General features: G+C 42.7%; 1 protein-coding gene across 2 annotated transcripts in view; it reads right to left on the bottom strand.

The window, feature by feature from the left end:
* Positions 1-3,407: 3,407 nt before the first annotated feature.
* Positions 3,408-14,997, bottom strand: part of DOK5 (docking protein 5) — a 58,111-nt gene continuing 46,521 nt past the window's right edge. The window contains exons 5-8 of one of the 2 annotated variants that reach the window (XM_066625080.1): positions 13,799-13,988; positions 12,645-12,780; positions 8,954-9,074; positions 3,408-3,469 (exon numbers count right to left, since the gene is read on the bottom strand). In XM_066625080.1, the coding sequence (XP_066481177.1) occupies positions 3,408-3,469; positions 8,954-9,074; positions 12,645-12,780; positions 13,799-13,988 (509 nt within the window). The remainder of the gene's footprint in view (positions 3,470-8,953; positions 9,075-12,644; positions 12,781-13,798; positions 13,989-14,997) is intronic. The other variant, XM_066625082.1, reaches the window with a different exon arrangement.

The raw sequence follows: 14,997 nt of genomic DNA, 5'->3' as shown, positions 1-14,997 counted from the left end.
TTCTGATACTTATGGAAATGACTTTTTGTACACTCACCAGTCCTGAATTGCAATGCTGCAACCATGGAATGGCTTGCTGCCCCCCCCCACCATGATCTGGTTCTACAGATCATGTTGGATATTGGGAGGGGAGGGGCCAGCCAGCAGCTGAACAGACATGCCTTTCTCAAGCTCCTGAAAGGCACTCTGTTTTTTCTCAAAAACTGCAGATTCAAGGAGACCTGGGGATGTTTGTCAGGAGAAACAAATTCCTTCATGTGATGGCATGATTCCTGAGGAGATAAGCCCTACCAGGGGGGCTTTCCCAGGAGATTTCGCCATCTGGCAGCAATGGTGAAGAATTCATGCTGATTCAATCTGAAGGCCCCAGCAGGGAGAGACTGAAAGACTTAAGTAAGTGTTATTCCATTTGTGTATGCCTGGCGTGGACTGAGTGATTGATTGCCTGATCTGGTTCTTTTTTGCTGTGAGAAAAGAAGAGGGGGGAGGCTTTCCCCTCAGCTGTTTATCAGTGTGAGGAGAAAAAGATTTGCCAAGCTTATTATGAATATATGAAAGTATAATTACAACTTTATAACTGTGAACTTTGGTAGATTAACTGTCCTTGGATAAAGTTTGTGCATTGGAGCGTTTATTGCCTTGGTTTGATTCTATTGTTTGAGATTGCCGGAAAGAGCGATTGGATGTTTTGAGATTCTTGCGAACAGAGGAATGTGGTTGCCAAGGCTACAACTATAAATGATAAGAGAACAGAAACAAAAACAGTGCACCAGTGACATCTAGTGACATCTAGTGGATTTAAAAAGACATTGCAAGAACTGGATCTGTGTCTATAAGTGGAGCAAGGAAGATAATACACTGAAGACATCTAGTGGTCTTAAAGAGCATTGCAAACAAAAGATATTTGAGTTTCAAAGGAAGGAAGAACAAAGATGGCGGGTAAGAAAGTTCAAAGTTTGCCAGCGTCAGAGATGGGATTTGGAAAATTAGTACAAGAAGAAGGGAAAGGGAAAGATTGGAAACAGACTGTGCAAGACAACATGGAAAAACTGTTGGCAATGGTACAGCAACAAATAAATCAATCTGCACAGACCGAATACAGCGTGTATGCTTTAATTAAACGATTAGATGAACTTAGTGGACACTTCATAGATGTGAAAATTACATCAGAAGAAGACAAACAAGAGATTGAGAGATTGGGAAAAAAAGATAAGAAAAGACCAAGCTAAAATATCAGAGATAGAAGAAAATCAGCATGACGCAGAGACAATGGAAACTCAGATGGATAGTGCAGCTCGAGTGGTGAGGATACAAAATATTATACAATATTTGTACAAAATATTGTACAAAATACAAGAGAAAGGAGAAGATACGTCACAAGAGATTGTCAGATTAATATTAGAATGGATTTATACACTGATGGAGAAGATACCTAAAGAATTGGATCCCGTGAGAAGAGTGAGCGCTTTTTATCTAAGAAAATATGAATTACCAAGAGAAATTCATGTGAAATCCATCAGAACCTTTTACAGAGATAAATTACTGAAGGCTTCACAGGAAAAGAAATGGACAGTAGATGATAATAAAGCTAGAATTTTGAGACATGTTCCAGGGAGAGTGAGGAAGAAGAGAAAAAAGAATTGTCAAGGCACTGTGTGGAGATGGGCTGGTGGATGCACCTATAATTAGATTCAAGATTTGGGGAAGACAAATAAGAAGATTTTTATATGGAACAGATGTCATTTGATAGACTATTGCTAGAAACAAAAGAAAAATATACTTAAAAAAATGTATGTTTATATTGGATTTTGAGATGCAAGAAGAAATAGTAAAACAATGTATGATAAAATGGGCACAAAATATAGGCCATAATATCATAATAGATCAATGGGAACAGATCCGGAAGCATAATATAAAACTTATTAGAGCAACACATTTTTTTAAAAAGTATATTTTTAGATGTTATAGATAAAGAAAAAGATGTGTATTTAGTTATTAAGATTTTAATTGTAGCAAGGATTTTATATTTTAGATAGTGGAAGGATTGTAGAATATCAGTGAAAGATGAATTAATAGAGAAAATAATGAATGTGGCAGAAATGAACAGGTTTCCAGAAAATTTGGATCAACAACGAAAACCAACACCAAATTGAGCAATGGAAATTATTTTATGCTTGGCTGAAAATGAAGTTTTAGAAATATATGACAGGGCATTTAGATGATTGTATTACATTTTTTTGTTGGCATCCTTCAGTCTTGGAAGACTATGGTATCGCGCTCTGAATGGTGGTTATGGAACAGTGTCCTCTCCAGTACATATATACTATGATATGATATGATAGATGAATGATGAATGAAAAATGATATTAAGAGGTAAATTTAGAAGAGGAAACCGATTAAGGTATGTAATGATTTATTAGTTTTAGTGATATATGATAATGATATATGATTTCCTGCACCCCCTTTTTTTGTGTAGTGATGTCTGTTATGTTTTTTGTGTTATGTGTGTTTGTTTATATTTGTTTTTGGAAAATTAAAAAAAAATAAAAAAAAGATCATGTTGGATATCCACATATATAGTTCAACATGTTTTCAGATCATGAGCCAGCACTTGGCCTGTGAGTTGAAAAGGAATTGAACCACCCAAGCAACTGGAACACTTTTGATTGCTTTATCCAAACCTGATGATGGTACTTCAAATGAGGTCTTGCCATTGCTGCATTGAGAGCTACGACTGTTAATAGAACCACAGATCTGGTGCTTAGGTTATTGCTCACAAACTGGGACTCTCAGAAGAAAGGTATGAAATATTTCAGATTGTGTGGGAAAGACATTTTATTTCTTAGTTTCTAAAAGACATATTTAAACAGTGCTTGTGAAACGAATGTAGCCAAAAGATAATTGTCATTTAATGACTGGGATCGGTCTTAACCAGACTTGAAACAGACAGGGACAACAGAATCCAATTCCTAAAAACTAGTCATCATTCTGAAAAGTGCTGTGTATGTTTAACAATGAATCGGGACACTGAAATTAAAGGAAAATATGCATGGACTGTAAACTATGTCAGCTAAGATACCATCAAAATGGATGAAGTGAATTCTGAACAACTAATAATATAGGACAAATCAGCAACAGATATCAATTATATTATTTAAAAAATGACACACTGAGGAACAGCATAATTGTTCTGATGTAAATATGAAATATAACAATTTTCCAATATTATCTGCAGACCATATATCATTTGGCCAAAGATTTAAAAATAATTTTGCGGTCTTAATCCAGTCTTTCTTCTTTCAGGCTGCTTCACTGTTGTCATCCAGTGTCAATGAAAATGTCCTTGCTGGGTCAGTCCATCTCAAGACACACACACACACGCACAGAAAGTCCTGAAGTCTCTTTTATCAATGCTCTGATCGGTAGGTGGGGAAAGTTTCTGTTCGATGTATCTTCAGTGGACTATCTTCTTGAAACCAGATCAAAAGGGTGAGAAGAACAATAATAAATTAGTCAACTATCATTTGTTTAATATTTAATACACATCAGACTGATTGGCTGGAATTTGGAGTGGATCTATGCTGAATTTTGTACACCAACATTCTGAAGGTGAAAAGTGTGCTTTCAAAAGGTGCGGAAAGCATCTTGGTAAAAAAAAAAATCCCACCTACCCCCTGCTTTGTGCCATCTGTTGTACCTGTTCACAGTCTTTGTTCCCTCTATTGACTGCTGCTTGGGGGTCATATTGTAACTTTAATTACATTTTATTATTCAGTATATGATTTCAGCCAATCAGAGATCACTTAATGAACATGATGATATCACAGAGCCAATCAAAACTACGTAGATATATATCATATCGATGATGGCAAACAAAAGCTACCTTGTCCTTACTCAGAAAACACAACTCTTGTAACACTGGAATACACATTGGAATGAGCATAACAAAACAAGACACTGTCAGTCCAATCCTATTTGTATATTTGTATATTATGCTGATGGACTGGAAGGTCTGCCAGCACACCATGCGGGACGCTGGCATGAGGCGTAGAAGGCCATGCTCCACTGTTACTGGCCTGCAGATTGGCTGCCGACAGACTGACTGGCAGAGGGGTAGGTTCTGGGGCAGATCAAAGCAGAGATCAAGCTGGGGATGGGCAGATCTTGGCAGAAACATCCATGCGATTCAGAGCCCATGTCCCAGGCAAAATAGCAGGTGTTGATCTGAATAGGCCTATAGGAAACCAAGGACCAGTGGAAGTGGTAAGTAAACACTTTCTTTACTTACCTTTCCCAGTTGGCCTGGTTCCCAGTTGGCCCACAGGATGTAGCAAAGGCTGTGTCAGTAGCACTGCATCCTGCAGGCTGGCCATGGATAGGAGTGGGCTGTGTATGTGTCAGTGTGTAGTTAAAACTTAATCATGTATAGCAGCTGCACAAGGCCATGATTTAGTTTGGGACCACAATGCAAAGGTAAAAGATATTAAAATGTTTGCTTTTGCAATGTTTTCCGACTGAAAATCATCTCTACGAAGCAGCTGTTTAACGCTTACCAAGCAGTTTTAGAGCTAAATAGCTGCTTAATAGAGATGACATTCAGTGGGACAACATCCCAATGGTAAAAATATAAATACCCTCCACTGCCACACTGTGATTCCAATCCAAAAACACAGCTCCACATCGCTGCTACATTACAAGAAACAAAGGCTGCAATCCTAACTTCACTTTCCTGGGAGTAAGTCCCATTGAACACAATAGGATTTACTTCTGAGTAGACCTGCTTTGGCTTGGGCCCTTAAGCCTGTAGTCACATATTGATGCAGTTAGCAAAGTCTGACAATTGGGAAGTTTTTGAGATATGCAAAAGCAACTGTAGTACGTCAACCTAGTAACACACATTGTAAAAACAAATACCTCTGCTCAGTGGCTCTGGCAGGCAGTTGTAATAACCAAGGCAAAAAAGACTGGATTTTATCTTTATTATCTTTTATTTTTACTGCATGTGATCTTTCCTGTTGAGAGCTGGAGGGTTTATAATCCCAGGAGTTCTGGGAAGACATACCACATTGTGATAAGCTGATGGAGGAGACAAAGAAGTTGCAAAGGGGTCAGCAGAGCAGTAGTATAGCTAGAGGGGGGCACAGCATTAAGTTTTGCAGGCGCCTGAATGCGCCGTGCAAGGGGCCCCCACCCCTCCTCTTCGGAGCCATTCCCAGCAGCAAGAGCAAAATGAAGGCATTGACTAGCATTTTGCTCTCGCCCCCAGGAATGGCTTCAAAAGGGAGGGGGAGGGGCTCCTTGCACAGCAGGTTCATCTGAACTTAGTGCTTCATACCCCCTCTAGCTACGCTACTGCAGCAGAATGCTACCCCAGTAGGCCAAGCCAACTGACCTGCACCACAAGAGTGAAGGTCATTACAGCTGGAGCAGCACTGCTCATCAATTTGCAGTTTGCCATGATTGCAAGAGGGAAGGTGTTTTCTGCAGCACAACTACCTGTTCAGCTCATCACTGCCATCCTTTGAAAGATTATACTAAATGATGTCTGTTCTTGAGAGACTGTATAATCCAGCGGACTTCAACCAGTGGGCCGCAAATGGTCTGCAGGTTTGACGCAGGAGTTTGGGGGAGGGTCATTTATTGGTTGGCCCACTGGGGGATGTGAGCCTCCCACTGGCAGTGTGGTGTGCCTTGTCAATTGCCCAAAAAGCCGATGGTGTACCTGGACAATTTTAGCGTGCCATGAGATGAAAAGGGTTGAAAATTGTTGATATATTCAATGCCACATGTCTGTTACACTACTGTGGAAATGTTATTTTTCCTTACAATGATGTTATAGCACAATTATTATAGTACAGCTGATATATATCTGAGAGCTTCTCGTGTCATTGTCAGTCTCTGTGAAGTAGGAAACTCAGGTGATACTTGTTTCTTATTATTATTATTAAGAATATTTATTAACTGCTCTTCAACAAAAAGTAATTCACAAAGTGGTCTGCATAGCAAAAGAAATTTTAAAAATGATGAAATAGCTGACAATTAAATTAAACCATTAAATTACTAAGAGCCCAATCCTGAGCTTGGTGCTCCAGCTTGCAGATGTTCCATAAGGCACATCTGCAAGGCTTACTGCTGGGCCAGCACCAGAGCTAGCCCAGTGCAGGCCGGCGCTGGGCTAGCGCTGGGCAGGTGCCCATCCTCTGCTGCTTGGTGGTTTTACGGACTGCCGAGTATGGCATGGTAAGCAGGGGTGGGGAGGGGGAGGGGAAGAGGTGTTCCAGGGAGGGAGGAGGCAGGTGGAGGGCGGAGAGAGGTCAGGGAGGAGGCGTGACAGGGAGGCTGGGGCAGAGAGAGGACGGGCGGGAGGCGTGCCAGGGGGAGGGAGGGAGGTGGATTCCATGGAGCTCCGCTCCACCAGATCCAAGGTGTTCATGTGGGGCTCAGCGCTCTACACGAACACCTTTACTTTACTATTGCAGGGCTGCTTCCCTTAGGCACCGCCCACGGCAGGCTGAGACGTGCAGGATGTGGCAGGAGCTGTTCTCAGCACCGCTGCAACTGCATGCCGCAGACAGCTCAGGATTGGGCTGCCCATAATTTAAATTACATTATCTAACATTTAATTATTTAAATAATTTACTTTGCAATTATCTCTTTATGTATGAGATGGCACCTGAATTTATTGGGGAGGGGAGTTTCCTGTCCCTGTCCACTTCCCCCCTCATATTTCATGTCACGTTCGATTGTAAGCCATATTGTGGATTGCAAATTGCCATTGACGTGCTGGCGGAAAAGCAGCTTACAAATAAACGTAATCCAGCAGCACAAACTTCTGCAGGTCTGCTCAGAAGTTAGCCCCAGTGAGTTCAATGGGACTTATTCCCACATTAGTGTGTATAGGATTTCAGCCTTAGATATAGTTTGGCCTCAAGTTCAAATTTCAAATCAAAAATGGGTATTTTTCCCAGACAACAAAACCCCCATTATTTTAGTGACCATGTACCTGGGACCTGTTTTCTGCATTTTAAAGTGGAATCAATTCTGAAATAGAAAAGAAAATCAAGAGGAAGTGTTGCTAGTTTCCCATTCTCACTCCCCCTTTTCTCAACAGTGAACTCTGGAAGCATGTGCAGGGCTGGCCCCTGCATGAGGCCAAATGAAGCAGTTGCCTCAGATAGCAGATTAGTGGGGAAAGCCCATCTATACCTGTCTACTTGCCTCTAGTCCTTCTCCTTCTCCTTCCACATTCTGAATTGAGGGTGGCAGAGAAGTAAAAGGAAATGTGGTGGGCAGGAGATAGTTGAGCTACAACAATGAAGAATGGGAGAAACAGAGGCTGGCACATCACTGGGGGGCAGCACGACATGCTGTCCCAAGCATCAGGAGGTATTGGGGCAGCCCTGAACATGAGGCAGCTCCAGTAACCTACTGCTCTGATAAGTTATAAGCATCCAGGCTTCCAGCTCCAGACAAATGAAACTCTCTATTGAACACTGGTGAAGATGCTTTTCTTGGCCACTAGATGTCCTTCACAGTTCATGAGAGAAACCATTGACTTGCTTTGCAATGAGAAAGCACAAGGACAATGTTGTTTAATATCCCATCAGTCCTTAAAGTAAGTTGGCGAGGAAAACAATTTTAACACTTTCTCTGAAAAATATATTCTGATCATGTGTTAGGAACCTCTTGTCTGTGATACAGCTGCAATATTCTTGCAGATGACCTGAAGAACTGTAGAAATGGAAAGAAATAAGCACCCCCTTCCGCTATGAATGAAGGAACATTCACAGAGAGACTGCTGGACTTCGAGTTTATTCAGACTGAATGCTTTATTCCCACAAGTTAATAACTGTAAAAAATATATATGACTGACCAATAGAGAATGAAGAGGTAGAAGAGTGGTGTTGAGACATTTTCCAGTTCTAGTACACTCAGTATCCCGTTAAGACCAAAACCAAGATGGTTCAAATGCAGTCATAGTATTATGTGAAGAAATCTTTGTTTTAGAATTCACCTCCTTCCTTTGTGAACTCTGATTCTCTTCCCAAGTTCCTAATTCAGGGGAAAACCATAGTTTCCTTTCGCTCCCAAATCAGCAAAACTATAGCTAGTGTTTCCCTCTAAATAAAAATTTGAAGCCAGCTTCAGAATGTGCTTTCCAATTCTGGTTTGGAGGTCCAGCACAAACCCTACTTTGCCGATTCAGATGTCATGGTAAACTATGGTTTGCCTGAAACCAGGAAACAGAGAGGAAATCAGAGCATGTGGGAGAAAGAGGTAGGGAGAGAATGGTGTATATGAACTCATTAAAAATGTTATTTCTGTACATTATCTCCATGCATTCACTGAACACAGGGAGAGGGAGAGTGGAGTAGTAGTGCAACACAGGGCGCAATCCTAACCCACTTTCCAGCACCGACATAAGAGCAATGCAGCTCTGGGATCAGGGAACAAACATTCCCTTACTTTGAGGAGGCCTCCATGAGTGCCACCCAACTGCAGGATGCAGCACACGTCCCATTGGCGCAGCTGTGCCAGTGCTGGAAAACTGGTTAGGGTATGGCCACAAACAGCCATGTTTCATGCCAGTATGCTTTTTGCCACGTCCCCTGGGCATCCCCACATTCAGAGTCAAGCAGTGTACACAGGGAATTTCCTCCATGTGATTGGGAACCCTGGCCATTCAGAATTCCAGTCATGGGAAGGAATTCTCCTCAAAATCAAACACTGAATTTGAGGATACCCATGAGTGGTATTTAGGAAATATGTTGGCATGACGGCATGGCTAGCCAGTACACTTCTTTGGAGAAAGCAGGTTGAGAATATATGAAGATGGCTTCACTTATAAAGCCAAACTACAGTGTGGCATCATGTGGGAAACAAAACCATCATTTTTATGATACAAGAAACTACTTTGGATTCTTTTGGCTTCCTTGTGTCATCCACCTCCTACCTTGTAGGCCGAAAAGCTGCCCGGTGCTGTGTTGCCGTGTGATGTGGTGCCAGTAGGCACTGCGGGGCAAGGGGACCATAGTGCCCAGAGAAACAGCTCGGTCACTCATCTTCATCTGTAGCTGAACAAAAGCCAAAGAGGGATTGGAATGAATGCAGTCATAGTTCTCAATCATCTTCCAAATGTTGCATCTAAGAACATAAGAACAGCCCCACTGGATCAGGCCATAGGCCCATCTAGTCCAGCTTCCTGTATCTCACAGCGGCCCACCAAATGCCCCAGGGAGCACACCAGATAACAAGAGACTTGCAAGGCATTCTGGGAATTGTAGTTAAGAACATAAGAACAGCCCCACTGGGTCAGGCCATAGGCCCATCTAGTCCAGCTTCCTGTATCTCACAGCGGCCCACCAAATGCCCCAGGGAGCACACCAGATAACAAGAGACTTGCAAGGCATTCTGGGAATTGTAGTTAAGAACATAAGAACAGCCCCACTGGATCAGGCCATAGGCCCATCTAGTCCAGCTTCCTGTATCTCACAGCGGCCCACCAAATGCCCCAGGGAGCACACCAGATAAGGCTTCTCAAAGTGTCACCTCTGGAATGTGCTCTGCAAAAGCCCCCCTACCCTTCTTCCATGGAACTCAAAGTGATGTAAGGAGGGCAGTAGCAGGGGTATAGGGGGAGACTGGCACAGTTAGTACTGCAGGTGCCACAATGCTCCAAGTAAATGGCCCCTCCCACTTGACACTAGAGCCATTCTGGGCAGAGATGGCAGCATGCTCTGCGCTTTGCTGTTGCTGCCCAGAATGGTTCCAAAGGGGAGTGAGAGGAGCCACTTACACGGCACGTTGCAATGCCTGCAATACTTATTACACCACCACCCCCATAGCTGTGAAGGGCTCCCAGGCCTCAACCCAGTGCAGATATACTCCGTTTCAGCAAGGGCTGCTGTATCCTGTGCCGTCAGACAAGCCATGCCCTGTGAATCCGCTTTTTAAGCACTCAGAGGTTCACGGACCCTTGCTAACCTATGCACTCCATTCAAGGGGCAATGCTCAATCCTGGGAAACCCTGTACTAATGCTTTCCTTTCTGTTTGCTCGCTTTGATCTAGTTTCAACAAAATGGAAGTGTCTTTCAAAATTTAAAAAAATAAAAAACACCTGACCTTTCTTTGTCACTAAACCCCTCATCATTTTAAGGACATTAAGGGCACAATCCTAACCAGGTCTACTCAGAAGTAAGTCCTATTTTGTTCAGTGGGGCTTACTCTCAGGACAGTGTGGTTAGGAGTGCAGCCCAAGTCATCACTTGTAAAATCAGTTCACTGTTGTGATTTTTTTTTTTTTGGTTCTAGGAACATTGTATGCATAACCTAAAATTGACTGCAGTCATTCCTTCATGTTCTTGCTAACAGGAGATGGAAAATAGGTGATTAACCTTTCTTAGAGTAGAAAGAACAAAGTATGGAACCTAGGGTGCCACTGTTTTATGAAAAGATTCTCTTTAACAAAGAAATATCACAAAGTTCCTTGGCAGGATACTTGCACAAAACATGCTAGTAATCACCTAAAAAGAGTCAAGGCACCTAATGCTAGTGAAAAATAGACTGTTCCCACCCACAGGCTTAAAAACTTTTCAAAAGCTACACTTAAAACGCTGGGCAGGACGTCAGTCTTAGTGGCAGAGCTGCCACCCATGATGCCTGAAGAATATCTGGGCATGCAGTTGGAGATCGCCAGAAACATCAGAGAGCTGCTGCTCTTGACAAGATGTGTCATCCCAGCTGGTGAGAGAAGCAGAGGAGGACCCCTTCAGTGCGAGTGAAGGAGTGCTGTCAGATAAAGTGCGGAGGGGTGGAGATGAATGAAGCCAGAAAAATACCAGACTGTGAAGGATTCCTCCTGGAATTAAGGTGTTCTATGAAAGACTTGTCATTGTAAAAATCCCTACATGGGGAATTAGGAAGCCTGCCTATGTAAACCACCTTGGATTAAAGCTGGAGGTGAAATCCAATGACAAGAAAGGTGGTATATAAATACTGCTATTATTATTATTATTATTATTATTATTATTATTATTATTATTATTATTAACATGTGTGTTTCAAAGAATGCATTAGTTTGGTCCATTTTTAATTGTTCTTTTAAAATAGCATAGGGGTGAGTTTGCGAAATGCCATGAAATTGCATCTGGAAGAGAAGGGGACATTTAGCCCCTGTCAGTTTCTATCCGGACTGCACACAATTAAGGACACAAATTGGAATGTGGCAAAACAGACACAGTTTGACAGAGCCTAATCAGTAAGAATACTGTGAAGTTATTTAAGAGTGCATCCATCCCACACTGGACTTTCCGTTTCAACAAAGTTTAGCCTTTCTGGCTAGGATTTGAAGGCCACAATTGAACTTTGAAGTCCGCCCATTATCTTTAAACACCCACATCCATATTGTTAATACTGACTCACTGCACACAATAGTTACTTCCACCCACACCATGTTGAATAAACGTGGTCTCTCCAATAATGCTTCAACAGAACTTGCAATGTTATCCTACATTTGAGTGCCATGGAAACAAACTAAGAATCTATTTTAGGAATTGTAGCATTCCATAAACATTGCCTCCTTCCTCCTCCCCTTTAGGACAATTCTCCAAGCACTCACCCTGTCACCCCTCATGATTTTGATTTAACAGTACCCCTCCTGAATAAAAATGATAGAATGGGAACTGGAGTAATCATTCTTAATTTGAAAAGATCACATTTGGAATTCTGAAGTCTCTAGTGGAAGTGAAGGGTTGGAGCAAATCAGAAGAAATAAAGAACTTGAAAAGTAGCCTAGATGAGAATTCTGAGTATTAAAAAAGAATAGAAATAAGTCTGTGGAGTATAATACTATACCCTAAACCTGACTTTATTTAACCCATTTCTGCCCAGCCCACAGGTGTACACATTTGATTCCTGTTGCAGTGTTGGGCAGAAATAGCTTAATTTACAAATTATAGCCTATGTCTGAGAGTATGACCTGGAAGCAAGTAATGTGGCCACACTTTTGCTGAAGCTAAGCTGTTCTGGGGCTGCCCAGCCCCTGTTTGGGAGACCACACAAGAGTCCTAGGTATGCCTCTGTGAGTTTCATAAAACAAAGGCACATCTAATAAAGACATCTTTATTCCTAAAGAGCTTGTAATCTGTTTCAAGTGGTAGACAATTAAAGGAAGTTAAAATCATATGCCAATTCAAGGTGCTGGTGCTTCCTTTGTATGTCATACCCAGCTTGGGTTTCAGGTAACTCAGATTGCATCTCTCCTTGTAAATTTTCCATATTGGTATATTGAATCGAACCATATTGGCAGCCAACTCAAATGAAACACTGTTGGATCTATGTTGCAACGACTTGCACGAAGTGCGTGTGTGTGTGTTTCTCAAGTAGTCAATCAGAAAATCCAATGCCACTCATTTCTTACTGTGCTAGTTAATGAGAAAGCAGCCACAGCTCCAGACCTGTCTGAGAACCCCATTAACACTGAGAAGTGGAATGAGTTAACAAGGACAAGAGGAAGACAGACACGCACAAAAGCATTTGCTTCTATGAAATCAAAAACTGAATTCAAGCTTCAGAAGGACGCCTATGGATTTTGTGTCATTAATGCTGACTGCTGGAGAATGGCAGGCAGAGCTAGGAAGCATACCATGGAGTTTTTTACACTCTGTAATAAGTGGTCGTGTTGTTCTGCGATGGTCAGAGCTGCCGAGTGAACTTTCTGATAGATTGCCTCCCCGTCTCTTGTCTGAAAGATGAATAGGCCTTCCCCTGTGTCACACATCCTGCCAGGAAAAAAAAAAAAAAACAGGGCAAGTTTCCTTGTGATCAGACGGATTTATGAATGCACATCCATAGCAGGGCTATGCAGAAAAATAATAGAAAAAGCAAGCGGAAATGACAACAGTCAATTAACATTTGGTGAGTCAGTAATCAGACTCAAAAACGCCACCAGCGCAGGATGCAACATATACCCTGTAGACCTCTCTTCCCATGACACAGGAGAAACTCTGAAGCAGGTCTGAATTAAGAGCCTGGCTAGGAAGTATATATATAAAATCCTGTTAATAAACCACTGGGCAGCCCAATCCTAATCTGCGCTAGAACAGGCAAGACCACAGCAGCCTGTGCTGTATCCTATGCAAGTTAGGTAAAGGCTGGAGGTCACCTCGGGGTAAGGGAATATTTTCCCCCTTACCCCGTATTGAACCCCAGACTGCTCTATGGGGCTACTCGGATCTGTGCTACCCCCTCCCCAGCACGTTCCTCCTTACCCCCTCCCCATCCTGATCCACCTTCCATTCCGCCCTCCCCTGCCCAAAAATGCCCCCTCCCCATCCCTGGGAATGCTCTTCTGCCTCCTTCTCCCAACACTTGCACCACCTGGCACAAACATACCCCATCAGGCTGTCACAGAGTCTGGATCAGGCCCTTCCGGGCCAGTGCAGGCCTCCACGCTGGCCTAGCCAACTCTTGAGTTGGGGCGAACGTGCCTTACAGCACATCTGCAACAGTTGGGAGCCAGTGTAGGAGCCTGCGCTGGCTCAGTGTGCTCTTTGGATTGCACTCTAAATTACCAATACCTGTGGGGATCTTAAATTCCATAGTCCAGTTTCACTCGACAACATACAAGGATGCTCTGGAAGAAACTATGTGAGCATTATGGACTGTACAGAGCTGAGCACTAAAATGATCATCTGGATAATATTAGACTGAAAGCTTCCATTTGGGGTATTTAACCTGAACCCAGAGAGGCACAAGCCTGCAAAGCATGAAGAGTTATGTGGCCAAAAATCCACTCACCTTCCAGCTTCAAATGTAAACCAAGTGGAGTCCCGCCCATAGCGTCGGAGGGCACTTAAAGGCCAAGAGACGAGCTTTACTCTGGGATTCTGGATGTCCCAAAGACAGATATTCTCAAACGTTATCTGCAAGGTACATTCCCCATGCACATCTAAATTAGGGGATGGCATCAAATACACATTGAATCTCTCTGGGAGAAAAACAAAAGATTTAGTCTAAAATCCTTGCAACATTAAAGCATGGCAGACATTTACAAATCTTATCATCATATTAATCACTCCTATGGCACTTCCCAATGCCCAAAGTGTTTTTTACAAGTCATCACATTTATTTTCACAAGAAGATGGCAAGACAGAAAGCCACTCCCATTTGTTAATACTGTGGAAGCTTGATGTGTGTATGCATGGAAAGGGGGCAGAATTACATTCTGTGCCCATGACCTACTCTTGTTTTCTTCTCGTGGTGAAACAAACACAATGCACATTCCATTGCTATTCCACACCCAACCATGGGCTAGGAGCAGTAGTTTCACAAGGGGTTGTGGGCTGCACCTTGAAACGCACGTGGGGAGGTGACACTACTACTGTCCAAAATTTTTGCAGTCACATACCATGGTAGCATGTTTGTTTGAGAGGTGCATGGGCTATTACCACTTGGTTCCTGTAGAGTAAGTCCAACCCCAGGTGTTGTTGAAGCCTAAGTGGCTACCCTGTTGGGCCACGTTTAATGTCAGGTTCTGATGAATTATCGCCCTTTCTTTGGCTCTGCAGAAGAACCATGTATGTATCCCTGAATTTCCTAGCAAAAGAGCAGGATAACGAATGTAATGAACGGATCCTCCTTACCCACAGGCTTGACATACGTGGGTCTGAGTATCATTTGGTATCATTTGGTATCCATGGTGGGTCCTAGAATAAGGCTACTGAGGGCCCGCAACAGGATTCATAAAAACATAGGAAGAGCCTTGCTGGATCAGGCCAAGAGTCCATCGAGTTCAGCTTCCTGTATCTCACAGTGGCCCACCAGATGCCTCAGGGACCACTCAAGACAATAAGACTGGAACCAAGTGGTAATAGCCCATGCACTTCTCATACACCTCCAAATGCATCCCAGTTGCTGAGACAACCTGGACTTTTCATCTGGGAGCAGGGAGGTCTGAAGGGAGAAAAATCGTTAAAATTCTCCCTGGGGCCCACCTA

This window comes from Tiliqua scincoides, chromosome 4 (genome assembly GCF_035046505.1).
Source record: "Tiliqua scincoides isolate rTilSci1 chromosome 4, rTilSci1.hap2, whole genome shotgun sequence".
Taxonomy (NCBI): domain Eukaryota; kingdom Metazoa; phylum Chordata; class Lepidosauria; order Squamata; family Scincidae; genus Tiliqua; species Tiliqua scincoides.
Note: the sequence above shows the minus strand (reverse complement) of the source record. Positions and strands in the feature narration are given on the sequence as shown.